Here is a 27809-nt window from a genome sequence, read left to right on the forward strand (position 1 = left end):
CGTACCATGACAGATAGTTGCATGCATGTGTAATGTTCTACAGTTATACATGTGTACCATAGTTTCATACGAACGCATAAATAAGTTCACCGCATCATAGAGGCATGTTTCTTGTATTTTCATGACACTTTAGACAGACTACACTGATTCTGATCTATACATTGAACCAAGAGAAAAATATTGATACTACCCTCTCTTCGATTTTAAATTCTTGAATATGTTGCCGGTCTCCACCAATGAATGACGCCAAGAATATGTTGCTAGAGGGGGAAACAGTTGGGCCCCCACATCGCCTCCACAGGCGGCAGCGGTGAACTCTACAGCGACACCCTTTCCCTCCCACATCCCTACCACCACCGGAGGACGTCAGCGGCAAAGCTCGTGTGGTATGCGACGTGCCGCGTAAGATACAACAAGACTGGAAGGACCACAGTCGGTAGCGGAGGGCAGGTCATAGCGTCGCACATGGGGCTTGAGGAGGTGTTGGATGGTGCAGTTGAGACCGCAGAGCAGCTTGGGTTGTCAGGCTGCTGTGAGTTGTGGTTGCCCTCGCCCGGATCTAGAGAAGCCAAATCCGACGGGTAGAGACGACTGCTTCTTTGGAACTGCAGGTCAGCTACGACTAGCGGCGTGCGGATGGCCAGCGGTGAGACCCATCCGACGTTGATGTTGGGCTTCCACTCATGCGTGTGCCTGTGCTCGGCCGTCGGGTGCCTTCGTTGTCCTCCTTCAGCTATAGAAGAGTGACTGCAGTCTGCAGGGCCCATTCGTTGGCGCGGCCTTGTGCTAGGACACCTTCACCCAATATTGTTAAATTCAAGAACATTCTAAAATTTTATGAGAGCTTTTTAATATTCTAGATTGTTTTAAAAATTCATGAATGTTTTATCAAATCCACGAATATATTGTATATTTTTGAACATCGTAAAGAATCTATAAAAAAAGAGCTGTTTTTTCATGGGGCCGATACAGATTTTTCACTATAATAAACAGGGCCGGCCCTGGTGTACGGCCGGTGGGGCGACTGCCCAGGGCCAGGTGGAAAACGAGATGGGCTAGGCCCATCAGATAGCTAGCCCTCAAAAAAAGGATGCGAGGCACGGGTGCTCGTTTTCCTTCGTCTGGTCGGTTCGTCTAATCGTCTTTCTCTCGTCGACCGTGAACCGTCGGCCTTCTTGTCGCTCGGCGCCTTGGCAGCCGCTGGTTGTCGCCATTGCGCGCGCCGCACGGCAGTCCGGCTGCCCGGCCATCCGGCATCTGGCAAGGCGGTAATACGTATGCATCCATGTAGTCAGTACGCTACCCGGCAAGGCGGCAATACTTATACACCTGGCAAGTCCGTTACTTGGCCGACTGCAAGTCTGCAACGAGGCTCTCCCGTCGTCGACCGTGAGCGCACCACAGTAGTCAGTACGTGTCCACCCTTCCAAACCCCAATTTGACAATTTCAGTAGTTTACTTTATTCTTTATTTAGTATTCCCTTCGTCCGGAAATACTTGTCATCAAAATGACTAAAATGAAATGTATTTAGACATATTTCAGTTCTAGATACATTCTTTTTTATCCATTTTGATGACAAATATTTTCGGACGGAGGGTATGTATGTATTCAACTATTCATCCATGACCCATCCTCCAATTTCAGTATACATGAAGTTTAAAAATATTAATGTATAATTTTCTAATTCAATCTTTCAGAGTATGTATTCAACTATCCTATTTTTTTGTCATTCTGTGTACATGTTGGGTTCCAGTCATCCTATGTATAAAGAAGTTTCTCTAAACTGAAACTACTGAAAAATAATTTGAGGTCAACTATGTTGCAAGATTACCCGCAAAGAAAAACTATGTTGCAAGATAGATCGAGTGGCTTGGCTATGTACTGCATTGAGAAGGATATCTTGGACAATGTTGATCTTGATTGTGCCCTTAATGACTTGGCATAAAAAACGCATGAAAAAACTTTTATGAAGCACTAAAATATTATTATGGTCGATGGAGTCAGTCGAATTTGGTTCTTATTTGAGGTAATCATGTCATATTGGTTTCATTTTGCTATCTTTCTAGTATTATTGTTTTCAATAGAGTCAGTTTGAATTTGATTATTATTGTTGTCAATGGAGTCAGTTGAATTATTATAGTCAAACTAAAGATGTGTGGTTGAAAGTTGATCTTAATAAGTTATATATATTTATATATGTTTATGTATCATGCACATATATATTATCTAAGGACATAGTAGCGCATGTCGTCGAGTTCACCTATGGCTTCCCCAAACACAGGGCCGTCCCTGGTAATAGAGCGAGCCGGCTCTTTCGTTCATGCATTAGTGTGGAACACATACTTTTTTTTTTATGATGTGGCGAACACCTAAGGAAGTGAAGCGCCATTTCCATCATCGCCATTGCCCCCGCCACCGCTCCGTGGCCCGAGGTGGAAGTGGAACATGCCCCGCATCGCCGCCATTGTGATGGGCATTGCCTCAGTTGGCGGACCGGACATCTGATTATCCATGGCGTGCATGAATGGGAAGCTGTCAATCTGCGCTGCCGCCCACTGCTCCATCCGGTTCCCATGGGCCTGGTCGTGGTGCTGCTGCACGCAGCCGTCCGCCGCGTAGGCACCGCTGTCGGCGAACAACAGCCCGGCGGGGAAGCTGAGGCCGAGGCTCGCCGGGTCGAAGCTGTCGGCGAACCCTCTGCGGAACATGGAGGACTGCAGGCCGGGCGCCGCGGTGCCGGTGCCGATGGCGCAAGATGTACTGCTGGACGTCATCGATGTCGTGGACGACGTCCCTGTCGCAGCTGCTTCGGAGGCGGCCGACGTCGTCTTGCGCTTGTCCCTGCACTTGGCGTGGCGGCGGTACACGCTGCCGACGGGCACGTTTCGGAGCGCGCCGCCGCGGGTCCAGTAGCGGCGGCAGGCGCGACAGAAGTGCCGAGGCTGGGTGAAGGAGTAGTTGTTGAAGTAGCAAAACTTCGTGTTGATGGAGTCGCAGCGTGGGCAATTGAGCCCCGGCACCGGCGGCGGCACCCGCGCCAATCGTGCCCGATCCGACATGGACATCGGCTTGCTATTCCGGCTGCCTCCATGGCCATACTCAGCACCGACACCGCCATGATCTCCCCGTCCGGCCCCGGCCCCGGCCGTGGCCATTAACCCACCCTCATTGCTGTTGTCGCCTCCTCCATCATCATGACCAGCAGGTGAGGGAATAGTGGTGATATGAGTGTTATTGCCGATTTCCTGCAACTGCAAATCAACAAGGAGGTGAGTAATCAATTAAGCATATCACCCAAGATGTATATGGGTATATTCAAGATATATATCAGCAATCAGAGAACCCTAGCTTAGCTAGCACACACTTATACTCTATTTTCTCGTGTCAACAAAATCTTGCCGGAATATGCAATTAATTAGCTAGCTAGAGGCAAAAGGATGCATACCTGAGGTTGGTTGTGGTTGGTGTTCCAGCAATTTGAAGAATCTAGGAAGGTGGGAGGGAAGATCATGGCAGGCCGGTGATCTACAGAAAGAGAGACTTGTTCGGAGAGGAGAGAGGTGTCTTGGTGGCTGCGCTGGAGGTTGGAGATGGTGGGAGGAAGAGACTTGGCAGCAGCAGCAGCTGGGGAATCAAATGGAGTCAGAGTACTACTAGTACCAAGGAAAGAAATGGAATGGAAGCTACCCCAGATGAGAGAGTTGCCCGGTTGCTAGCACAGCACCAAGAGATGAGAGAGAGAGAGGGACACACTCTCTGTATATATATAGCCTCTGGAGGTTTGGAGGAATAGAGAGAGGAGGACACACATGTTGTCATTGTTTTCCTTTATTGGTACACTTTTGCTATTTTCCATGGTGAGTGCTGACGCCGGCTGAAAGTGCCACCCATGCTGGCCACAGTATGCAATAAATTAATTAGTGTACTCCGATTAGCTAGCCTTGATAGCTAATTTGCCACCGCATAATTAATCATCCAGGCCACCACATAGCTAGAGTTAAATGGTACTGGTAATTTGATAGTCCTACATATTTGTTTGAACTCTAGCAAGTCCTATCACTCACTCTGTTTTGAGACAGCCACACGTTTTCGTGTTTCTATTTTTAGTAGGAACCATGACGTGGTGTCATTCTCATCATGTGTTTTTTTTCTTCTATTTATATGTTTTCATAATATTGTGCTCCAAAGATACCATAAGATGTGGAATATGTCAAAGTGAGTTGAACTTCAGTATTGAACTGGGCATGTCATGTATATATAAAGCAAAAGTGGCAGTGATCTCTAGTGTTTGTGTTGGATATACAACTTAGGTTTGCATGTGAAGGGACTGACATTATATTTGACCACTCAAGTGTTGGCCAAGTTCATTTATGCATGATTGCCATACTCTAAATTTAAAGGTTGGATGATTTGATTACTGACCTATTGAAATTTATATGACCAGTAATGTGGCAATGGTTTTGCGCACATACTCTAAAAATTTTAAGGTTGGATGATATGCTGACCTAGTAAAATTCATCTGACCAGTAATGTGGTGATTCTTTTGCACACAAACCAATCGGCACAAAAACAAGATAAACATAAACAAACATTCATTACTAAATAAAACAACAAAGGGAATTCTGGACAAAAATAAAATAAATTTAGAAGTTTTATAAAAAATCTGGAAACTGTGGAAAGCTTATAAATAAATTATGAACGTTCGCGAGTAGTCTTTTTATTATACTCTTGAAGTTTATTCAGAACAAATTATTATTTTGGAATACTTAGGGTTTTACAAATTTCTGTAATTGTATTATAAATTTGTAGATACAATATATGTTTAGTATTTTTTTATTTTTTATTGATTTTCATGTTGAAAGGCTTGCAAAATCGCCACCTTGTTAACATCCATACTGTTTTGACTCGGATCAGGGATCAAATCTGCTCTGTATCAGAAGTTTAGTGTCAAACTTGTCTAATCTCAAAATATAAGAGGCAAAACTACAAAAATTGGTAAGGTAGGTGTGGTTAGCGATGAGTTTTTCCACTTTTATACCAAGGTAGAAGTTTATCTTGAAACCTGGGCGAGTTGGCAACCTCGGGAAATCAAGTTCGATTCGACTCCCACAGTTAATACACATATGGTGTTCTTGGTTGTGCATTCTCGAGCATAGAGAGCACATTAAGAGATCTTCTTCTATTATACATGGGTCGAGTTTTGGCATGAACAAATAAGTGTTTAATTAAAGCCAGGTGGTTTGCAAGTACCACTGTTAATTCGTACTGTGATAGTTGCGGGTACTGTACGTAGCCGGACTTATACGTAATTTTGTCATATTCATGTCCATTGATGATATGAAATAGTCACCGTGAATACGAGATGTCAACTAAATTTTGGTGGCTTTAATTTTCTTGTGTGTTAACAGTTACAAAACAAATACACGTGCGCATATAACATTGATCACCTTCCATGATGTAATATATTAGTCCCTATTATTTTTATGAGAAACGTATGTTTTTCGTCCCTGAAGTTCCCCAAAAGTCTACATATGGTCCCTTAACAATTCTCAGGTGACATTTGGTCCCTCAAGCTTCAAAACGAGACAAAATTAGTACAAAACCAGATTTCAGTAGAAAACTGTCCACGTGGAAGCTGTTTGCTTTATCCAAACCCAGAAAAATGAAATGCACACGCACGGCGGTTGGTTTTTGTCACCGCAGTAGATCGAGGGGGTGTGAGGGCGATGCCGGTGGGTTGCTGTCGCCCGATGTGGCCTCGCCGGTCGTGTGTGTGTGGGGGGGGGGGGGGGGGCTCTCATCTCTGTGTCATTAGCGGTGCTGTAGATTAAAGGGCGGGGCAGTGGCACAACCGGCCTCTCTGGGGTCGCCAACGCAGAGCAGCACAACCATCGGCGAGGATGGATTTGAGGTGTGCCCATGGCGGATCCTCCACCGGCAGGAAGAGCGCGGCCAGCACGGTGCCCCGCTTCAACGTGGATGTCCAATGAAGGTCTGGTCGACGATGGCCTGGCTTTCGACGAATCCAAGCAATCCCTGAGGGCTCACCGGAGTAGGGATGCGACAGAAAGAAGGGATGGGAGGGGCGATGCAGGCAGGGTCTGGTGGGATGATGCGGGTGGGGTGTGGTGGCGGTGCGACGCAGGTGCTGGGTGGCGCACAACAGGGGTAGGGGCAGGCGCAGGTAGCTGACGCATCTTGAGGACAGAAAAAAATGAGTACACATGGCTGGTTTTCCTCTCTAATTCTTGTTTTGTACTAATTTTATCTGGTTATGAAACTTGAGGGACCAGATATCACTGGAAAATTCTTGAGGGACCAAGTATACCTTTGGGGAACTTGAGGGACGAAAAACATATTTTTCTCTATTTTTATTTATGTTTGTCATGTTGACATGGTTGCTACGTGTGCAAAATCAGCTCCATGTTATCAACCATACTGATGTGAATAGGGGAAAATCTCAAATCTGCTCAAAATTTACCAATGTCAGAATATAGAAGACAAATTAAACTACAACCACCACTTGAGGTAGGTGTGGTGGGCGGGGAGTTTTTTCTCTCCAATTTTAAATCGAGATAGAAAGTGACAGGCAATCGAGTCCGATTCAACTTCCATTGTCAATACACACGACAGCGTTCTTGGTTATGTGCATGCTCTGGTGCTGAGATTTAATTAGGATCCCTTCTTCTGGTACTCAAGGATTGATTGTCCATGTGAACAAAAAAGTGTTTAACTCAAGCCAGGTGGTTTGCAAGTATCATTGTTCGTCCGTGCTATGATAATTGCAGACACTGTTTGTAGTTGTACTGCAGTGGGTACTGAATGTATGTACGGAGGTGACTTCTTGCATTGTTTGTAACGGTCGTTGACATGAAACAGTCACCTCGAATACTGAGACAACAAGTAAATTTCTCTCACTGCAATTTTTCTTTCATGTTAACAGTCACAAAAGCTAATGCTCGTGCATATATAACATGTTGCCATATATGGTCTGGTCTACTACAGTTACCATGATTTAAAAAACTTTAGGAGTTGCCACCTACTGACACTGAACAGTTGCCATGTAGCACTAAAAAACATGGCAAAAAACATGTTTCAGGTAAAAAGAGAGTTGTCATCTGCTTACAAGCACGCTAGGACAGTTGCCATGTACCCTGCAAAACACATGGCAACTGATAGCTTTTGGTGTGTGGGAGAGGAGACGGGCATGTGGGCGATGGTGGTATCTTTAGGAGTTGCCACCTACTAACACTAGACAGTTGCCATGTAGCGCTACAAACAGACGTGGCAACAATAATATGTTCGGGGTAAGAAGAGAGTTGTCATCTGCTCATGCTCACAAATAGGGCAGTTGCCATGTACCATTCAAAAACATGGCAAATGACAGCTTGAGTGTGGGAGAGTGGGAGAATGGGCAGTCGTGGGAGATGGGGAACAGAAGTGATGCGCGGCGTGCGGGCGCCACAGCAGTTTCATCGCACGCCCCGACTGGCGAAACGTTGACCGCGGAGAGAAAGCCGGCGTGCGGGTGAACTCCCTCACACGCCACACACACGAGTTGTCCTACGTGACACACAAAATCAGCCTTTTCATGCCAAGATTCGTGCAAAAGGCATTGGACGACGATGAAGGCGTGTGGGTGAGTTGTCTAACGCCCACACGTGTGGGCGTTAGTGTTTTCGAAATAAAAAGGACCCTGATGGCGAGCTAATGTTTATTCTGTGAGAATGAACATTTTGTGCTCACATACACGCATATACATTCACCCATATGAGTACACGCACGCACACCTTATCCCTATGAGCACCTTCGAGATGTCGAGCCGACACAACATCTTGATATTGCCGAAGTCATCACTGACGTCTCGTGGTCAATGGAAACATCTCCTCCCACTGAACGAACATCACTAGAAATGCTGAAATAAATTGTAAAATAAAGGCACCAGTGTCAAGTATAGGTTTTAAACATTAGTGAGCTGGTTTCACCACACGGACGTTCCTCAACAAAGCTTACATGACCAAACATTGATTTTCCTTGTCATTTGCAAAGAATCACTCTGAGAAACGTTTAAGAATTGTCATGTTAAAACAAAATAGTTTTGTTATCCTGTAATAGAAATATTTGTCATGCTAAACAAGCGAAAAATGCCAAGCTATAGAACAAAAATTGCCATACTACAACAGAGAAAATTGCCATGCGTTTAAGAAAATTGCCATGTTGCAGTAGAGATAATTATCATGATAAATAGAAGAGGAAGTTGCTCACATGTTTAGAAATTGACATGCGCAAAAGAGAATTACCATGTTAGCAGAAAGGAATTACCATGTTATAACAGAAAAATGGTATGGTACAACAGAGAAAATTGTCAATTTGCCATGCATGTGTAGGAATTACCATGCTACAGCGTGATGATTCGCCAGTCATACATGATTTTGGTAATGTGCATGCTTCACATCGTAGGTGGATGTCATGCTACACGCGGTCGTTCCCTTGGGTGGGTGCATCAGAGGGAACGTTTGCGTTGTTCCCTGTGAAGGGTGCATGGGAGAGTGAATGCCCACATGAATTGCCATATGACATCGCTTTTAAGATTCATGCTAGAATCACCGCTTTACGGTTGCATGTGTCCCGGAAGTACTCATGAAGATCCCGAAATAAGAATGTCCTAGAAGATTTTGAAAGGTTATAAGAACTTCAAGGATATTCTAGAAGAGCCTTCATTGCAAAAAAAAAAATGGAACAATACCTTCGTTGCAAAGATTTTCTGCAACAAGGCTTCTGTTGCAAAACTTCTGCACCAGCAGCTCTGTTGCAATGGTGAAAGACGGCACTCTGCTGCCCGATGTCTGCACATCAGACGGCTCGCGAGGCGGTGGATCTTTTAAAAACATCCGCCGGCAGATGCGTAGCAGCGCCTTTTTTTTTATTATTTGTCTCCATATAGGCCCATAGACAAATGTTCCTATCTTTTATATACCTATATTATACAGGGCCGTCGAGGGGCCTGTGCGAGCTGTGCGCTCGCACAGGGCCCCCAAAATACAGGGGGCCCCAATTAGGGTCTACATATGTGCATATATTAGTCAAAAAAAATTCAGGTTTGGGCCAACATTACCTCTGTCGCTCCCTTTTGGGCTTGGTCCGCTCAAGCCATACAGCAACTGCAACGCTGTATGTTCCCCATCTCGTCGCTTGTATTATCAACAAAAAAAAATCTCATCGCTTGGATCCATCCGATTGATAGACGAAACAGCAGCGACAACGTTGTACATTCCGTGACTTCCGGCGTTTCATTCCCTAATCCCTTCGCTTCCCGTCTTTTCGCTTCGACTGATGAATCAGCGGCTCAGCGGTGATCTCTTCGCAGCCACAGGACAGCCCGAAGCGGAACTACACGGTAATTGCGACCGTCGGCCACCGCCACGCCGGCCAACACTGCCGCGGTGCCGTTGAACAGAAGGCCAACTGGTGCGTTGCCCTAAGCTCCTCCCATTTTCTCTAACTAATTTTGATAAACTGACCTGCAAACTTGTACAACAGTTTACTAGTTACTACAGTAATATGTTTTGGAACAATTTTTGTCGGTAACAGATTCAAGATTTTCAATAGTTGCTCGTCCAAGTCCAAAATCAAGGTTCTATGTTTTTCCATTCCAACTAACTATACAAGTTACAAGCATATAATTCATGGAGTTCATCAGTTCAAATTCATTGATATGATTTTTGTTTGGTTCATAAACTGAAACAATTATGCATCCTAGTTCTGGAAGAAAGTATTTGGTTAACAATTCCTGTAATTGTTGCATTTGCGGAAAGGAGCTTTTCTAAAATCAAGTTGTTGAAGTCCTACTTACGTTCTACTATGACACAAGAAATACTCAATGGTTTGGAGAAAATAGCAATTGAAAATGATGTCTATGAGAAGGTTGATTATGAAGATATAATTGAAGATTTCATATCAATGAACGCAAGACGGATGACACTTTTTAATAGAGCATGAGGTCAGTTTCTTGGTTTTGGTATTTTGCGTTGATACTTGAGAATTTCCTAAATCTTGTTTGAAATAACATAATTAAAGTCTATAATTATGTGATTATGCTTGAGTTATATTATTATTATTTTGTTAGGGCCCCATTTTGCTTTTTGCACCGGGGCCCGAATTCCTGAAGACGGCCCTGATATTATATACTCCCCCGTGTCTGGCCCAGGAACGTACATATGCATGTGAATCGTGGGACCAAGTCCAAGGCAATGCAAATTAACTACTTCCACCATTCCATATCGAAACTACTTTGCGCACCACAGAGGCATGGCCAATTCAAGGATGCAAAATCTGACAATGTACTGAAGTTTGATTTCTAATACCAACGGCTTCATTCATAGCATCGTCCACGGACATGACATTATATGTACAGCAACATCCGTTCCATATTAAGTATCGCTGGTACTAAATCAGCGACACTTAATATGAAATGGAGGGAGTAATTATTACCAGTAACCAGCTTAATTCCTTCTTCGAAACAGTAAACCAAGAGCCAGCCGGCTTTGCTTTGATCAAATTAACCCGTCGCTAGACATCTTGGACTAATCGATCGACCCAGCAATATAATCAAATTAACAAGCACCATCGAACCCATCAATCACCACGCAAAGTTCTACAGTTTAGGCAGAGTAGTACTGGAGATACAGGTCGAGCTGTTGTCTTTGTCCAGGTTTGAAGACGCAGCAAAACGGACGAAGATCTCCACATATGTTTGGACCGAGCTAGAACGTAGAATGGCACCACGCCTGCATGCTGCCTTGAGAAATAAAAAGAAAGAAAGGAATAATGACACTGGATAAATCCATCCTCTTGGGCATCGAGCAGAGCACCGGCGCCCGCCAGCCGTCAGATTTAGCTCAGCTCTCCTTGCGCTTGCCGCCGGCTGTGGCTCCGGCTCCGTTGCCGTCGGCGACCTCCACCGGCGGGAGGGTCTGCGGGGTCAAATTAATACAAGAGAAGAAGAATAGGAGAGAGGTGAGCATTATGTCGAACAGGTCGCGTGCAGGGGCACAAGGTGAGGGGATAAGTGAAGAAGCTGAGACGGACCATGTCGGGCTTGTAGATGTTGTGGACGATGGAGGCGCCGGCGAGGAGGGAGGCGACCACCACCACCGACGACCACGCCAGCGAGGGGGTCCCCGTCGGCACCCGCCCGCCGCCGAACTTCTTCTTGCCGCCGCCGCCGTTCATCCTCCTCCTCCTTCCTGCTGGGCCGCGCGTGAGTCAGAAAGGTCCAGTCCACGAGTGAAGAAAGAAGAAGGAAGGAGTATTATTTGGTGGGCTGGGCTGGGCTACCGGGTGACTGCACATGGGACCTGGGTGGGCTTCGGGCTAATCTAATGGACCGTCCTCGTTGATTCCATTCCTCCACCCGGCTCGGCGGCGACCGGAATACTCCACGGCGCTCCCAGGCGGCGGCTTTCCCCTCCCTCACCGCTCACCCTCGGCCACTCCCTATTCCTCTCCGCCCCTGCCCGCTCCGGCTCTCGCTGCCGCTGCCGCGGGGCGCCGCTAAGGGCACCCGATATAGGCGGAGGCGGCTGGCGAATGGCCCGGTTCGCTAGGGCGTCCAAGGATTCTGGGAAGCTTGAGATGCTCCCGTCAATCCAGCTTCGGGCACTGCGACTGCAAGATCTACGGCTTCAACGACGACGTGGTGTCCGATTTCGATTTCGGATGGAGACAAACATGCGAGGTATTACTAGTACGCCCGATTAAGAATTTGTCCTATTAAGCAAGCAGTTAACTTGCCGATTAATTCCTATTTGTAGAGTCATCGAGTAGCCGATAAACTGATAAATCGTCCAATTAATTGTTAAAATGGCCGATGTCACCGAGTAGCTGATAAACTGATAAATCATTCTATTAATTGTTAAAATGGCCGATTAACTTGCCGATTAGCCTATTAATCCTGTACTCGCCAGCCAACCGAGCAGCCACCAGTTAACGGTTTCTCAACAATGCTAGTACGTACTATGAGTAGCCTCTTGAAACTCACCAACCATCTAGTATAGTCGAGCTGGGCCATGGATTGTCATCCTTGCATTCATTTGAGCTGCTACTTTTTTTTTTTTGCAGGTTCATCAGAGCATGGTTTTCTTCAGGAGTTCACTTCTCTCCCACCGTTTTAGTCGGCGTGTCTCTGGTAAGCTCAAATGTCATCATGGAATCCAAATATCATGTTCATTGCAGCGCGTGGTAATTCTAAGTTCGATAATACCTTATCCACGGTGTCACGGCTTGATGCTGCTTAGATCAGTTGGAATTTCATCTTGACAGTGTACAACAATAACTGATTATGCCACACATATATTCAGGATGCGGCCATAGTTTATATTCCTATGTTAGTGACCTTGGTATGGAAATCTCGGATCCTCATTTACAGCATCGAGAGTATTAATTTTCAGTTTTTCATGCAGTTCCCTAAGATTGCTAGAGTTCGCATTGATGTATATATAGAGTTGAAATTTTTGCTTCCTAAAATCCACATGATTCAGCGAAGCATTGGAAACCCTTTTCTGTCATTTGCCCCAAAAGAGAGATGATTTCCCGCATTCCATCTTTGTCGCTTTCTTTTTCTCGGAAAGGTTTTACTGCAGTTCTAGTTTAGTCGCCGTTACTAGAAGAATATCTGCAGTATTGATTACAATTTGACAAAGGTTACTAAATTGATTTGATTTTAGTGAATCCATTACCTATAGCAGGTAGTTAACAACTTAAGCAAAATATTTTCTTTACGGTTTTTGATAGTCACACTCACATTTTTTCATTGAAATTTCAGATACTATTGGGACGTAATTGATGCATTTTATTTTGGAGATGGATATGTTAGTGCCGAGCTACAAAACCTACTGTTGTTGTAGGCTTCCAGCTTCAGCGTGTTGATAATGGACACCACAATCATCATAACATCAGCCATTCAGCATGAATTTACTTGTTGTAGGCTTCCAGCTTCAGCGTGTCGATAATGGACACCACAATCATCATAACATCAGCCATTGGGCATTAATTTACTTGTTGTAGGCTTCCAGCTTCAGCATGTCGAAAAAGGACACCACAATCATCATAACATTGACAACCTTATCTACCGCTTTTCATGAATTTGGACATGCTCTTGCAGCTGCAAGGTATATATCTTATCCGCCCGGACATGCTCCTTTTTGGTGAGTTGTGCTGCATGTTGCTTACATGTATCAATAAAATGTATTTTTGATTTCGTACTACGAAAATCCGGAAGTTGTCTTGTAATATCACTTCTTATATAAATCTCTTTTTTAGGTTACAATGTTGAGATGCTCATTTCTGAATATTCAACAGCGAGGGCGTGTCCAGATGGAATATGTTGCAGTATTCATAGCTGGACCTTTTCCTAGGGCTTTAGTTGCTCTGAACTATGACCAGCTGCAGAATCTAACGTTTTTCTCAATGCTTCGGATTTATTGTGCGGGGATTTGGCATAATGTTATGGTAAGTAATAGTTTAATTAGAAAATGTTTGCTCAAAACATTTATTATCATTATCCGTGGTATGCCCTGCTCACCTGTAGAGATCCGTTGTGCTCAGATATAATTTGTATTCTTTCAGTAGTGAGGTCATCAAACAAGAAATAAGAATAATTACTTTATGCATAGTGGCATAAGATACAGTTGGATGCTTCTCTTTAAACCTGGCCCAAGATATCTTGGACATTTAGTGCCTTACAGTAAGCAATCATGTGCCAGTTTCATCATATGGATTTAATTACACTAAGCAATCATGTGCCAGCCTCATCATATGGATTTAATTACACTAAGCAATCATGTGCCACATATATATTCAGGATTACGGCCATAGTTTATACTAGCAAAAGGGCCCGTGCGTTGCAACGGGGTTCAAATCAAGCTACTGAGATCATATAATGTATAGCCCACCTTGTTTATTCAAAATCAAATAAAACTGACCACTGGTTGCACTTAACAATTATTCATGCTAATATAATACATTTAGTTGATGGCTTACATGAGACAAGCTTTAGAGACAACAGTTTATTCCAAAAATCTTAGTTTAAATTTAGCATTTGAAACTTCCATTATTCGTCGCATAAATACAAATTGTGACTCTGTTTTTGTTTGGGATTTTCATTTTAGACCAACAATACATTAACCATTAAATTAGAAATTGTTCTTCTGAAATTAGTATGACATGTGACTGCTCCAGCAGAATACATAAACCAATTTAATTTTAACACAACAAACAATTACAAAAAACAGGTGGGCTGCTTAGCCATGTAATCTACGATCTGCCTTGAGCTGTACTGCAACATGCCCGTGCGTTGCAACGGGAGAAATAAAATCATTGGCGTAATAATAATTGTTTAAGACACTCCATGGGTACATGCCCATCACTTCAACATGGTGAAGCACTAATAGCATAAGCAGTGAAAGCTTAATTTACAATTCAACTTTAATAGTGCCAAAAATAGTTACTAAGACATGCATTATTTCATACATAGATTTATAGCTATAGTGTATCTACTGCTAGTGTCGATTTTTAGCATGTTAATTGTAGTCTTTGTGCACAAAATAAGAGAGTTTTTTACCATACAAAATCTCATTGATGACATTTCCAACAAAATTTCTGCATTTTCAAACCTTATTTTTGCTGGTACAATTTTAAATTGAGGAAATCTAAGGAGGCTAATAATTAATTTAGGTTACCTCAAATTCATTCTTTTTCTTAGAGATATTGAAAATTTATTTTGTCATTGTGAGTTTATTTAATTTTCTGACACAAAGTCTATTTTTTACATGCTCTTGGTTGGTCATTGTACTCGAAATAGGATTATCTTTGTGGCAAAACAAAAACTCATGTGTATAGTTAGTTTTTTCATTAAGAGCAAGAGCGTCCTGTGCGTACGTGCACATCTACATTTTTTCTTCCCGCAAAAAAAAATGTACATCTACATTTTTTTGGGGTCGCGCTCATGCAGCTATAGCGGCAGTCTTCATCAGGTACCATGAAGATTGTCTTCGTCAGGGAAGACCCAATCCAATCCACCTCCACGCCTCAACAGCGCAGCGACCGCATGCCACAGCTCCCGCGTCCCGCACCGCCGGCTAGCAGCGCCTGCCGCACCCTTGTGTCAGGTTGCAAGATGGACGGGTCATCCCGCCGCTCCGCCGTCAAACAAAAACCCGCAAAGCTGCCACAGGGCTGACTGCATCATCACAAACGGGTTCAAGCGGACACGCCGCATTGTCCGGCGGGCGTCGCAACATTCCGTGTATGCTCCGTCCAATGAAAATACAGAGTAACTCGTACTACCAGCCTACTCTCTCTGATCGGGAGAATCCACAAGCAGCTATCAAGCAAACTCTTCGTCACCGATTCAACGATTCAACTTGATTGCATGGAGTTAAACCGTATACAACGCTGGCCGTCGATGTCTTGTCAGGCGTCAGTACATCCCTTGTCCATCCTCAACAGGATCACATACCACTACTAGATTCAGATGGCCACCATGTACGCCTTCGCCGACGCCGGCTCCGCCGCCATCGAGAAGGGCCGCGCGGCTGTGCTCGCACAGTACTGCGCCTTTGCAGGCCAGCTCCTCAAGTGTCCCGGCAACGTGCCGGTGTGGGCTCCTAAACGACCGCAGCCTGCGTGCGCTCTTCCAGTCCTCAGTACGTGCCCAACCGCAAAGTCTGCGGCTGTCCGCGACATGGAAAGAGAGAAGCTGGTGGCGGACTGTGCTGCTGGTACCTGAGTTCCTCTGCTCTGTGTTGTGTTCGTCGCCAACAGCACCAGCGTCCAGCACCCCGCCGACCGACGAACCCCGCCATCCGCCGCGTCCGGAGCTGGCCTCCACTCTGGATCTGTCGTCCCCATCAACACAAGCCACCGCACCCTCCTGATCGCCAGTCCCGATGTGCAGCCGCCGCCGACATAGTCTACCTCGATCACCGCCCCGGCCCCTCCCTGCCTGCCTCTATGTGGTGTGTTCATCGCCGGCAGCACGAGCACCCTGCCGGCTGCCGACCGTCGAATCCCGCCATCCGCCGCGTCTGGATTGTCCCCTCCTTGCCTCTATGTTATCTTTTCTTTCTTTTTGAGTGGGATTTATGGGGTCTCTCTTGGCTGATTTTATTTAAAGAAGCGATATGGGACTAATAGAAATCGAATCTCATGCTATCATAGTACCGTGCGGCGGGCTACTTCCCCATAGATGGAAGCCGAGGTTGGGAGTTTGATTCACAAGTGGATTGGATTAGTTTTCATTCTTTTTCCGCCCTGACGGTGGCAGGAGCCGGCCATCAGGAATCGTTTTTCCATCTTGACGATGTGGCCGAGGCAGCGTGCGGAACATCAGGTTGAGGCCCAGCCTGTTGGGCGCGTAGCGGCCTTTGGACTAAATTTTCTTAGACGATGGATAAAAATTCCATAAAATTAGTACCACCTCGTTTATATTACGATTTTGTCTATACAAATCGTAAAAGCGTATTATGACGGTGAACCCGACAAAGTCAATCCGTGCTTTATTATTAGGGATAAATTACTCTGTTTTTTTACCTTTGGTAAGTACCTAGAGTACCAAGATCTCCCCCCCCCCCCCCCCCCCCCCCCCCCTGAATATTCGACGGCTATTGATTAATGGAGTTTGCATTGATCATTGATGTATGCCTAGAGTTGAAGTTGGCGCTTCTGGTAATCCACATGTTTATCTGTCACTCACGAAAAGAGAGCTGATCTCCGGCTTTCCATTTTGCCGCTTTCTATTTCTCAGAAAGGTTTTATTGTGGTTGTAGTTTAGCCGCCACACCCTCCTCGCGAAGAAGACCTTGCCTGACCTCGTTCACAGGTAAGAATATTCCTGATACATATTCGCATGGCTTTGTTTGGTTGAAGTCTTGTTCAAACTGCACAGAGTTACGCGTATACCCAAAATACAAATAATATTTGGGTAAGGAACCCGTTGACGAGCAAAATATGCTAATCCAACCACAACCACTACTTGGAGGGATTCAAACCTACTTTTTTTGGGGATAAAAAAATACATACTCGGAGGGATTCAGACCTACTTGGAGGGCACGACACGCCAAAGCCAGCTTTATGACAGAGCTAGTGTTACTTAATATACTAATCAAGGCCATATATATAAACAAGGAGCCGAAGCTCTTGATCGACCAGGCCCCATCCCATGGCCAACAGAGTAAATTACACGGCGCTGCCGCCCAGAGAGTCGCCGGCCAGGCCGACGACGCTGCACGACATCCCCGACAAGCTCCTCAAGCTCATCCTCTTGTACCTCACCTCGCCCCAATGGCTCGTCCGAGCTGCAGCCACCTGCAAGCAATGGCGCCGCATCATCGTTGATGCAAACTTCCTCTCTTACGTTGGTTCCAGCCCCCATCCCTTATCTCTTGTGGCAGGCCTTTATCATAACCGCACATCCCCTGTTGACGGTCGCCGCCACAGCTTTGTTCCTTCCTCGCCAGTGCTAGCTGTCAATAGCCGCCACTTCTCCCTGGACTTCCTCCCTGCAGGTGGCAGCAGGTCATGGGAGATCGTTGATAGCCGCCACACCCTCCTCCTCCTCGCCAAGAAGAAGACTGGGTGGAGACGTCATACCTTGCCTGACCTCGTAGTCTGCGAGCCCCTCACACGGCGTTACCAACTAATCCCACGCATGGAGGAAAAGAAATACCACCGATGCATTGGTGTATTCCTCCATGGTTTCAATGACAGAGGAGATACCTCGCGGTGGGGCCGTGCCATCGATGAAATGTCGAGTTTCAGAGTGATTTGCCTGCTCTTCAATGAGCACATCGGGCTATCTGATAACATTGGCACAGCGAACGCCTACGCGTTCCAAGAGGGATGGAGGGGGAAGCGTGCCAGCTGGTTCATCGTCAAGTACCCAGAGAGGGCCAGTCCTGAATTCCGCTTCCATGCCACGGAATCCCTGCATTTCCTTGGTCGTGCCCAAATTTCTATATTCTGGGCCATGCAAGATGACCCTTCCTCTTTGCTAACTTATAATTTCCAGTGGAAAGACGAGTTTGAGATCCTCGCATTGCCGGACCACATCCGAGGATCGGCTTTGTGGGCTCTCGATATCAACGACGACAACGACGACATGGTGCATCTTGCTTGCTTGCAGGGCGACAACCTTCGCATCTTTGTGGCAAGGTGGTATGATAGCCCCGACTGGGAGCTTCAGAAGAGCATCCAATTAATGGAGGCTACCCGTGGACTGGAAGGGCACAAGGATGAGTATTTTTGTCAGTCTACCAAGATTGTCTCAACCAGCACGAGCTCTATCGTGTTTTCTCCGGCAGAGGAGAAATGGCTATTCTCCATCGACTTTGAGAGCATGGAGGTGGCGAAATACAAATACAAGACAGATTCTTTTCAAACTGTGGCTTATCCGTGTGAGCTTCCATGGCTACCTGCCATTCGTGCTTGTATTGTGCCTTGTACTACTACAAGACGGGGCAATCGCGGATGTTCTGGTATTTGTATATGTCGAAGTCTCTAACTACATTTGTATATACCATAATGTCCTCATGGAGTGAAAACTACGGAGATTCATCTGAATGCGAGGACTTAATCGCTCAGTTCAAGGTTGCAGCTAAAGCAATTGGTTCAGGTATGCTTGGCGCTTTATTGGGCTGCAACAGAATATCAGACATGCATTTAAATTAGAATTGGCATTCTAAAGCTGTCCATAAATCTTCTGATTAAAAAAAATGCATTGTTGGGAGCCATACAGTCATTCTTCAAGGGCTCAATGTACACTTTGTTATCTTCCTCTGAACTTCGGCATTGAGGCCAAATGGCGAAGACATTCCTCTTGGCTTTATCTACCATCAGCTATCATCTGGATTGGGTAGTTCCATTGCTTCATGCCTATTAGCCCGGAAATTGATGGTTGAAGGTTATATGCTGATAGTGTTTTTGGTATCAGCATTCACCGTATATTTTGGCAGGTTTTTGACCAAGGTCCAAAGGCGCCGCGGTAGCCAGATGGGCGATGGAGTACTGTAGCTGTGTAGAAAGTTCAGGAGAAGAGGACGACCAGCCAGGTTAGTGCGTGCACTGCTTTTTTTTAATTTTTGATGCGACTGATGCATTATTTGTCCTACACTCAAATGAGCTAATAACTTCACTTAATTTTGTGTGTGATTTGAAGCTCCTTGCCTAGATTAAATAGAACAGAGTAAAACCTTCAATGAACTAGCTCTTAGTCTTGGACATACACACCAAGCTGCAATGATTTGGTCAGCTACTGTACATCATTTTTTTCTTCTGCGTCGGAGGTAATACTGATTCAATGCCTGCAAAGATTTGTTTAGTTTATACCAAATTTCCATTACAAACTCAGAACTTTGAACAAATTATAATTCTTTTTTTTTTGCGGGTTCCATTAGAAACTCAGAACTTTGAACAAATTATAATTCTAGATTCATAATAAACCGTATCAGCCAAATCTAACACTTCCTGCATTGTTAAACCCATATGTATTAGCACTTTTGACTTTTGGTTTAAGGTGCTTTGTTTAGTCCATGAGTGCTCAAAACAAAACTTTGTATCTATTTCTTTAATGACAGTTGGGATCTTCCTGGTCTGTGGTGATTCCGCAGGCTGATGTGTATCTACATGTGCCTTGTTTTTAATTGTTTCACTCATTTCATGGTAGACAGGTGCGCACCAAGGTGCGCACTAGGCACTAGTTTGGGTAGTTGTGTTAGGGCTGGACAGCAACAATGCGCTGCACAAATTCACCGACACGGTAAATATGGACACTACACAGCCCCCTTCACTTGTGATGAACTTTGAGGACAGCTTCAACCAACAAGTAAGCAGCGGAATAATACAAACAACATGCACATGTGAAACAGGATTTAACGTGGAAAAACCTCCTCAACTTGAGGAGTAAAAAACCACGGCTGTGGACCGACCGGTCCACGCAACTTCACTATGAGAAAGATGAGTACAAAGTCTTCTCTAGAACCTCTAGAGAGATTTACAACACACTCTCCATGTTGCCAACCGGCAACAGCAACAACATCCACGAGAGGCAACATTTCAGCAAAGCAGAGTTTACAGCTTCTGTACCCTTCAGTGTTTTGCAAACTGCTCTTAAACCGCTGAACCAAACAGCACCAAATTTGGCAGACAAGTAGACACACGAGTTCTTGAGATCCCCTCCAAATTTCAGCTCAATCGGACATCGTTTGCCTACCCAAACTGTTCGTCTCCCAAAACTACTCTGTTCTGAAACTGCAGCAGTCAGAGCTGACAAAATCACTCTCAAATCTGATGCTCCACTGACCCAATCCTCAAACCAGCTAACCAGATCGAAGTACTCAAAGTAAGGAACGAGCTCACCAAGTTTGGGGTCGATCCAAGCACGTTTGAGCCTCCAACCACCAGCTTGAACACCGTCTAGTCAGATGCAGCAAATCTGGACAGAACCTCTGCTTCTTCTTCTTCCTCTCTCTCAGGTTGTGTTTTCTCTTGTGTGCTCTCTCTCTCACTCTCACGAATGGCAGCCACCACCAGCAAGGGGTGGAGTGGCTAGGGTTTTCTTCTTGCTTCACTTCTCTTGGAAGCGCTCTCAACCGTTGGATGCAGCGCAGATCAACGGCTGACATGTGTTGGACTTATGGGCTGATGTTGGGCTGCCAAACACACCTTCATGTGGAGGGACTTAGCCCAACAAGTTGTTCTCGGAAACAACGGCTGGCCGAAGTCCATGGGAAATGATAAGAATTCACTTGAGGAGCGCACCGGTGTTACACCTTGTGAACGCTGCACAATACCTTCCTAGGCGATTAGCACTATAGATACGTTTAATTTGGTCAAAGAGTAAAAACAGATGAGTTATCATGGCCCTAAATCATGTTGGACCTTTATTACGATAGAAGGCAAGGAAAGCCTTTTTACATGGCCAAGATAAGAGTGCATATGATACATGTAGAGTGAATCATTCTCAAAAACAAATATGTTCTGAAATATGTGTATATGGTGATACTACTACGAAGAGGTCGCCTGTAGCTTAATTTGAGCACCATGCATGGGACGCAACATCATTACGGTATGTGGCGCATGTGTATACGACGGGGCGAGCTCAAACTCAAAACGCCGAAGAATCATGCACAATGCCATCTTGGCCTCAAGCAGTGCAAAATTCTGACCGATGCAGATCCGTGGCCCCCATCCGAAAGGGAAAAATGCTCCCGGTTCCTTGGACGCCTTGGAGATCCCCTCCGCGAACCTATCGGGCCTGAATTGGTGCACGTCGTCTCCCCAGATGTCCTTGTCGTGGTGGATGTGCAGCACGGACATCTCGAAAATCACGCCAGGCGGGTATGTGACGCCTCCGATCTCAATCTCCTTGTATGTCTGTCGGGTGAACGCACTAGCCGGTGGGTACAACCGGAGAACTTCATAAAGAATCATTGTCACCTGCACAACATATATATTAATAAGATACCGTACTTCTGATCCGATAAATGTTTGCAGCAACTCGAGTAATTTCAGTAAGTACTCACGGTTTTGAGTCGATTAAGACCCTCGTAGTCAAGCTTATGTTTTCCAAATAGGCCAAGAACCTCCTCCCTTGCACGGTCCTGCCACTCTGGGTGCATGCTAAGTACGACCATCGTCCATGTGAGTAATATTGATGTCGTCTCCATTCCTGCAAAGTAGAACAACTTGCACTCCTCTATTACCTCTTCTATGGACATTCCAGGAATGGATTGGCCATTTTCATTCATGTCTGTCTTGTTTGACTCCAGCAATAAGCCGAGTAAGTCATCGTTTGTGCTCTCTCCTTGCATAGCTTGCATCCTTTTCCCAATTAGACCTCGTAGAATGGACTCTATCTCGTTGTTAATTTGACGCATCCTTCGATTATTTTTAGTAGGGAAGGACCTAAAGTGCACTTGCGTTGTCAGTATACGAGTTGATAAGCACAAAACACCTGGTCGGCAGTGGTAAGGTGGAAGTAGTACTAACTAGTAAGATAAAATTCTATTTGTAAATACATGGCTTTCTAGAAGAAGAAAAAAGGTAACTCACATGTAACCGGGAATCATAATCTTGTGAATGGCTGCCATGAACCGCCCGACCTGCTCAGACTGGAGTTGAAAAATCCTTCTTCCTTCGAGATAACTGCTGCCGAATGCGGTGCGTGAGATGACATCTCCGGTGAGGCTCTGGAGTTCTAAGGAAACATCCACCTCACACGAGCCGTCGGGACCAAGGGACTGTGTCCATTTGTTAACAAGCTCTTCACAACACAAAGAGAAGGCGGGCAACATGATCTGCAAATCAAGCGAATTAGTCACACACTTGCCACAACGGCTATCAAAAAGAGGGGCAACCTGCAGGTAGGTAGGTACCTTGAGCTTCTCGACATGGAACGCAGGGTTGAGTATCCTTCTGTGCTTGACCCATTTCTCGCCCTCGTGGGTGGCCACGCCCACGGCGAGGAGCTTGGACAGCGCCGGGAACTTGACCTTCTGGATGTGCCCAAACTTGTTGGACATGACCTCCCTGACCAGGTTAGGATCGGTGATGCTCACCTTGGGAACCGGACCGAACCAGGAGATGCACTGCTTGCCGTGCTCCTGGACGGTTCTGTAGAGGAAAGGCATGACGTGTGCGCCGATGTCGTGGCAGCGCAGCGGCAGGGGCTTGGACCATGCCTCCTTGTTTTGCCTGCCGTAGTCGCTCATGTCGCCGAGGAGGAAACTGTAGGACGTCCCACGAAGGCCCTGGGCGCGAAGAGCCCGTTCCAGGCGCCTCGGCCGCCACCATAGCTGCTCTAGCAGCCGGGTGGTTGGCCATAGGACTAGGAGCGCCAAGCTCAAGAGGCCGCAGGCGAGGTAGCTCCACGGTAGTGCTGCTGGACTCAGTACCGATTCAAGATTCATTGCTTCCCTCTCGTGGGCGTGCTTGGAAATTGGAATGGATTGGATTGGCATTCAGAACTCTGAATATATATATATATACAAGTGTCACTAGGACAGATAAGTCTTGTGTGCTCATTTGTTTATGTTTCTTGCGCTGCAATTAATGCTGTGGCATGTGGACACCTTAGTCAACGGGACGCCAGAGTCAATGCCTCGTTCCAAAGGAACTTGGCCGGCAAGAAACTCTAATTTTTTCAACAATAACTAACCATTATAAAAGAGAGGGAGGGTTTGAACAGGCAACAGACGTAAAAATCTTGCCTGCGCCGCGCCCCGCACGTGTCGCCCATCTGTGCCTTCCCCTTGCGTGGCTGTTTTCGGTCGCTAAAAGAAATTCAGAATGCCGATCCTAATACGCATCTATTCCGTAGATTGGCTGTTTGATTCGTGTGTCTGCAGCATTAGGTGCGGCCAACTGCCTACCGGCAAGTGTCTGACTTGACTTCCATTCACCAAGTGCTCTGCTGGCACTGTTTTGTATTGCAGAAACCTGACCTAAAGAATTTATTTACTCATGACAAGTGCTAACACTGCTTGTCCTGCACTTAATTAACCATGTGAAGGGTGCGTGTTTACTGGATGGAGACGCGACGTACCTCAAGTGTTTACTGGATGGAGACCACCTTGTGCTATACCGGTTGGTTTACCTCTAAGACAACGGCGCGCGATTATGAAGGTCCTGTACCGCCTTGTGTGGACAGTCGTATCCATCACCATGTTCTCAAGGATCCTCTACTCCGTGACGCAATATTATGGGAGATGTCTGCTAAACGCTCAAATATGGCGACTTCAGAATACTTGATGATTAACAACGTAGCACCACTCAGCTCTACTATATATATGAGGTATCAGTAAACTGGTCTGCATGCAGGATGCGTTCTGAGATTATTTCCAGAACCTGAGTTGGTATGAAATGGTCAAGATCATGCTGCTCAATTCACAAACCCATCATAATTTATTAACTGACGATGGTGGCATGTCAAATTAGCTTCCTGGTAAGATGTAGCTGAAATCATAGTTTTGTGTGTGAAAGAACTCCCAGAGGACTGAGTATTCTAGCTACAGGGGTGACAGAATATGGCCTTCATACTATTGGGCCATCTCATTGATTATTTTCTTAGCTGGCCGTCTGGTTGATTTTGATGAATATATAAATGCCCAGCTCTATACCTCTAGTATCTTCTTCCATTCATACATCCATGTGCCAATAAAAAACCTCTCTCGAATCTCGATGCCCTTCGGGTGTCTTTCTCAAAAAAGAAAGCATGTCTCATCTTAATAAATGAAAATCTTATATATAATAACACCTAAACTCCTACATTACCAACAAATATCTGAGTTAGAATCAAGTAACCACCTGACATCCCCTTAATTAGATGGCATGTGAACAATAGGCTCAGAATTCTATTCAAACTTAATTAGAATGCAAACAAGAAGAGGAGGCTAAATTGTTGGTTGTGGTTCCTCTCATCCCCTATACGAGTTGTTATGGCGCTGGCATGGCAGGTGTCATGTACACACGCACGCGATTTTTATTTTTTGACTTTGGTTGCAAAATATTTGTCTACTATCTATCCATCTACCTATGGGATCGACTTTTCTATGGATCGAGTCATACATGCTGCCAAGGTAGAGAAGGCTGGTAGACTAATGTGAGATGACTAGACGTCTTAATCAATCGGTTAATTTGCAGGCGAAGGCGGATTAATTAGCACGGTCTAGGACGCATGCAGCTGCTCTGCGTGACGAGTACAAGGCCATATCCATTTGCACCCTCTTTCATCAAACTATCATCCATCCACTGCTAGATGAGCTCAATTCCATAGATTTTCAGTTAGGGCCGACTCTCGTGGAAACAATCTGTCTATGTTGTTACTGGTAAATATAGTTCTCTCATTTTTCTGGGATTAGCAAGTATACTCGTGCGCTGCACCGGGAGAAAATAAATTACACCTTTGATACAATAAACATGACTCAAGACTCACCCCCACCAAGCCGCCACACGTCATTTATTTCGGCACGGCATGCCATCCATGTCGCTGCTTATCCTCCTAGCCCTCGTCAACCAGTTGCCACCACTTGTCATTTGAAAGAATAGTATCACTTTCTTGAATCTCTGTACATTGAGGAAGTACTATTGGATTTCTCGGTAAAACAACAATAAATTTAAGAGAGAAAGAAATATAGGCAATTAACCGTCCACATGAGACATCTCAAGAGCCATGCTTGCCTACATAAGGGACACCGACAACACCACGTCCCAGCGCACAGAGAAGGCCGGTTTTCGGCACCAAACTGTTCAATTGTGAGGCCAAGGCCATTTCTGAAAAGAAGAAAATTTTGATAAATGAAAGTGTATGTCTCTAATAAATTGACGGAAATATGCCCTAGAGGCAATAATAAAATGGTTATTATTTTATTTCGTTAATCATCATAAAGGTTTATTATTCACGCTAGAATTGTATTGATCGAAAACTTAAATACATGTGTGGATACATAAACAAATACCGTATCCCTGGTAAGCCTCTACTAGACTAGCTCGTTGATCAAAGATGGTTAAGGTTTCCTAACCATGGACATGTGTTGTCACTTGATAACGAGATCACATCATTAGGAAAACGATGTGATGGACAAGGCCCCATCCGTTAGCTTAGCATATGATCATTCAGTTTATTGCTACTGCTTTCTTAGTGTCAAATATACATTCCTTCGACTATGAGATTATGCAACTACCGGATACCGGAGGAATACCTTGTGTTCTATCAAACGTCACAACGTAACTGGGTGATCATATGTCACGACCGGATTTTTGGGATGTAAATTCCCAGAAAAACGGCATGTGTGCTCACCAGCCCCAGGATTACTGTTAGCTGATGAGGTACCAACTTGATACAAGAATTCCAAGCAAGGAACAAAAATATGTAGTACAAGACCATTTAGGCCTGGGAGTACAACACTTGGTTTCTAATGGTTGAGGGCGGAAGCGGTTGGAAACATCTGCGTCTATGGGACTCCATTTCCCACAAGAACAGCTGACCAGGATAACTCCTATCTTCGCGAGGCTGCACACGTCAACACGTAGGCTCCGAGGGTGTCACCGCGATGCATACCTCCACGCAAGGCAATCTGGCCAAGACAATAGCCAGGGACAAGCCTGTGAGACGTTTGAATGTACTCGCAAACATTAAGAACACGGGTATAATATATCCAACATACTCCAGATTTAATAGTCGATCATACATCCGTCACGAAAATATACGGGAAGCCATGATGCACACATATGGATAAAAATATACCAAAATAAAATACTGGGTGCCAAACGAGTGTCTGAATGACTCCTCGAGCGGAAAATGCAGAAATAATAATACTAGTGCCAAACGAGTGTCTGAATGACTCCTCGAGCGGAAAATGCAGAAATAATAATACTGGTGCCAAACGAGTGTCTGAATGACTCCTCGAGCGGAAAATGCAGAAATAATAATACTGGTGCCAAACGAGTGTCTGAATGACTCCTCGAGCGGAAAATGCAGAAAATGCAGAACATGCACTTCAAAACCTCCAATGAGCCCAATCTCTTGGACTTAAGAGTTTGGTAGGGAGGGCTACAAGTAGGAAAAAGCTCAGGGTCACTAGAGCAAGGAAAAATATGGTTGCAGTACAAATCACCAATTTGGACCAGAAAGCAAAAGAGGTTGATCCACTCAAATTTTTCAAAGAACATCATTGGGTTTTTGCTTGGAGATGAATTGTATGCATCCACTGTCATCTCCAAACACTTGAAAGAATTTTTGAAGAAATATTTAAATGGGTTGCAGTGCAAAAGTGCCTACTGGACCAGATTGGAAAAATTGGTGTAGGGCTCAAAGTCTCCAATGGCCAGAAGGTATCTTTGCATAAAAGTGATGTGGAACCATCACATGACATCCCCAAATTTTGGTGAAATTTTTAAAAGCATTTGTCAAGTGGTTGTAGTGCAAATAGGCCCCAAATGCAAAAGGAATCATTTTAAAGAAAGAAAGCTTTTTGAATAAATAAATCTTGCAACATTTGAATCCACTGATAAATAAAGGTTTTATTATGGAGAGAAATCAAGTCCAACAATACCCTTGAAGGTTTCTCCCACTAGAGGCAAAAATCCAAAATCACAAAAGGTAAAACTTGACAGATTGGAAAAGTTTTATTTCCTGGCAATATTTTAATAAACAAAATAAGGCCAAAATTTTGGGGTGTCACAACACTACCCCCCTTAAGAAAAAAATCTCGTCCTCGAGATTTGTTAAAAGCTGTTTTGGACAAGAATTGTTTTTGAAATAAAAATTGCTTTTATCAATGAAATCCTCTAGTTGCACAAAAACTAAAAGGCTACAGTGAGAGGGCAATAAGTGGGGGTAAAACCACAGTATGCTACACTGGCGCAGCGTGGAAAAATCCACGGTTAGGGAAAACGAGATATTTCTACTGGATACAGTAATTTAGAATAAATTCTAAATTACCAAAACACGCTGGTCGCACCCGGGAGCACCGTGCTCTCTCTGGCTGACAGGTGGGCCCAGGGCCCACTGTCGGCCTCTTCTCCTTCCTCTGGCTCTCTCTTCTCCCTCGCGCGTCCTCCCGCGCTTCCTTCACCGGCGATGCCTAGCTCGTAGGGCATCAAGGCCGTACCGTGGTAGTGCGCGGCGTGCGTGCTGCAGGTGCAGCGTGCACTCACCTCGCGGGCCAGGGCGCTGTCGGCACTGCTCGCGGACTCACCTCCGAACACCGGCGGTCGAGCGACGGGTGGCGCTGGTGCCTCGCCCACCGTACAC

General features: G+C 45.2%; 4 protein-coding genes and 1 long non-coding RNA gene across 6 annotated transcripts; 2 read left to right on the plus strand and 3 right to left on the minus strand.

Annotated features, from left to right (window-relative positions):
• Window positions 1–2370: 2370 nt before the first annotated feature.
• Window positions 2371–3512, minus strand: LOC109780299 (uncharacterized). The gene is made up of 2 exons (XM_020338892.3): window positions 3447–3512; window positions 2371–3252 (listed from the first exon to the last, which is right to left on the minus strand). The coding sequence occupies exons 1-2, from the start codon at window positions 3510–3512 to the stop codon at window positions 2371–2373; spliced, it is 948 nt and encodes a 315-aa protein (XP_020194481.1).
• Window positions 3513–10507: 6995 nt separating this feature from the next.
• LOC109780301 (uncharacterized) lies at window positions 10508–11298 on the minus strand. Its single transcript, XM_020338893.4, has 2 exons — window positions 11090–11298; window positions 10508–10974 (listed from the first exon to the last, which is right to left on the minus strand). Exons 1-2 carry the CDS (start codon window positions 11231–11233, stop codon window positions 10900–10902), a joined length of 219 nt encoding a protein of 72 aa, XP_020194482.1. The 5' UTR covers window positions 11234–11298; the 3' UTR covers window positions 10508–10899.
• Window positions 11299–11419: 121 nt separating this feature from the next.
• On the plus strand, window positions 11420–13708 carry LOC109780300 (uncharacterized). Its single transcript, XR_005764991.3, has 4 exons — window positions 11420–11738; window positions 12122–12188; window positions 12825–13206; window positions 13322–13708. It is a non-coding gene; the product is annotated as an uncharacterized lncRNA (long non-coding RNA).
• Window positions 13709–16682: 2974 nt separating this feature from the next.
• Window positions 16683–25248, plus strand: LOC123495190 (uncharacterized). The gene is made up of 2 exons (XM_073511402.1): window positions 16683–19107; window positions 23568–25248. Exon 1 carries the CDS (start codon window positions 17220–17222, stop codon window positions 18558–18560), a length of 1341 nt encoding a protein of 446 aa, XP_073367503.1. The 5' UTR covers window positions 16683–17219; the 3' UTR covers window positions 18561–19107; window positions 23568–25248.
• On the minus strand, window positions 20909–23008 carry LOC109780302 (cytochrome P450 CYP72A616). 2 transcript variants are annotated; one of them, XM_020338894.4, is made up of 4 exons: window positions 22432–23007; window positions 22109–22353; window positions 21580–21961; window positions 20909–21493 (listed from the first exon to the last, which is right to left on the minus strand). In XM_020338894.4, exons 1-4 carry the CDS (start codon window positions 22963–22965, stop codon window positions 21062–21064), a joined length of 1593 nt encoding a protein of 530 aa, XP_020194483.2. In that variant the 5' UTR covers window positions 22966–23007; the 3' UTR covers window positions 20909–21061. The 2 variants fall into 2 exon arrangements, with proteins under 2 accessions (XP_020194483.2, XP_073367502.1); XM_073511401.1 differs by having other exon boundaries at window positions 22109–23008.
• Window positions 25249–27809: the final 2561 nt, after the last annotated feature.

This window comes from Aegilops tauschii, chromosome 3 (genome assembly GCF_002575655.3).
Source record: "Aegilops tauschii subsp. strangulata cultivar AL8/78 chromosome 3, Aet v6.0, whole genome shotgun sequence".
Taxonomy (NCBI): domain Eukaryota; kingdom Viridiplantae; phylum Streptophyta; class Magnoliopsida; order Poales; family Poaceae; genus Aegilops; species Aegilops tauschii.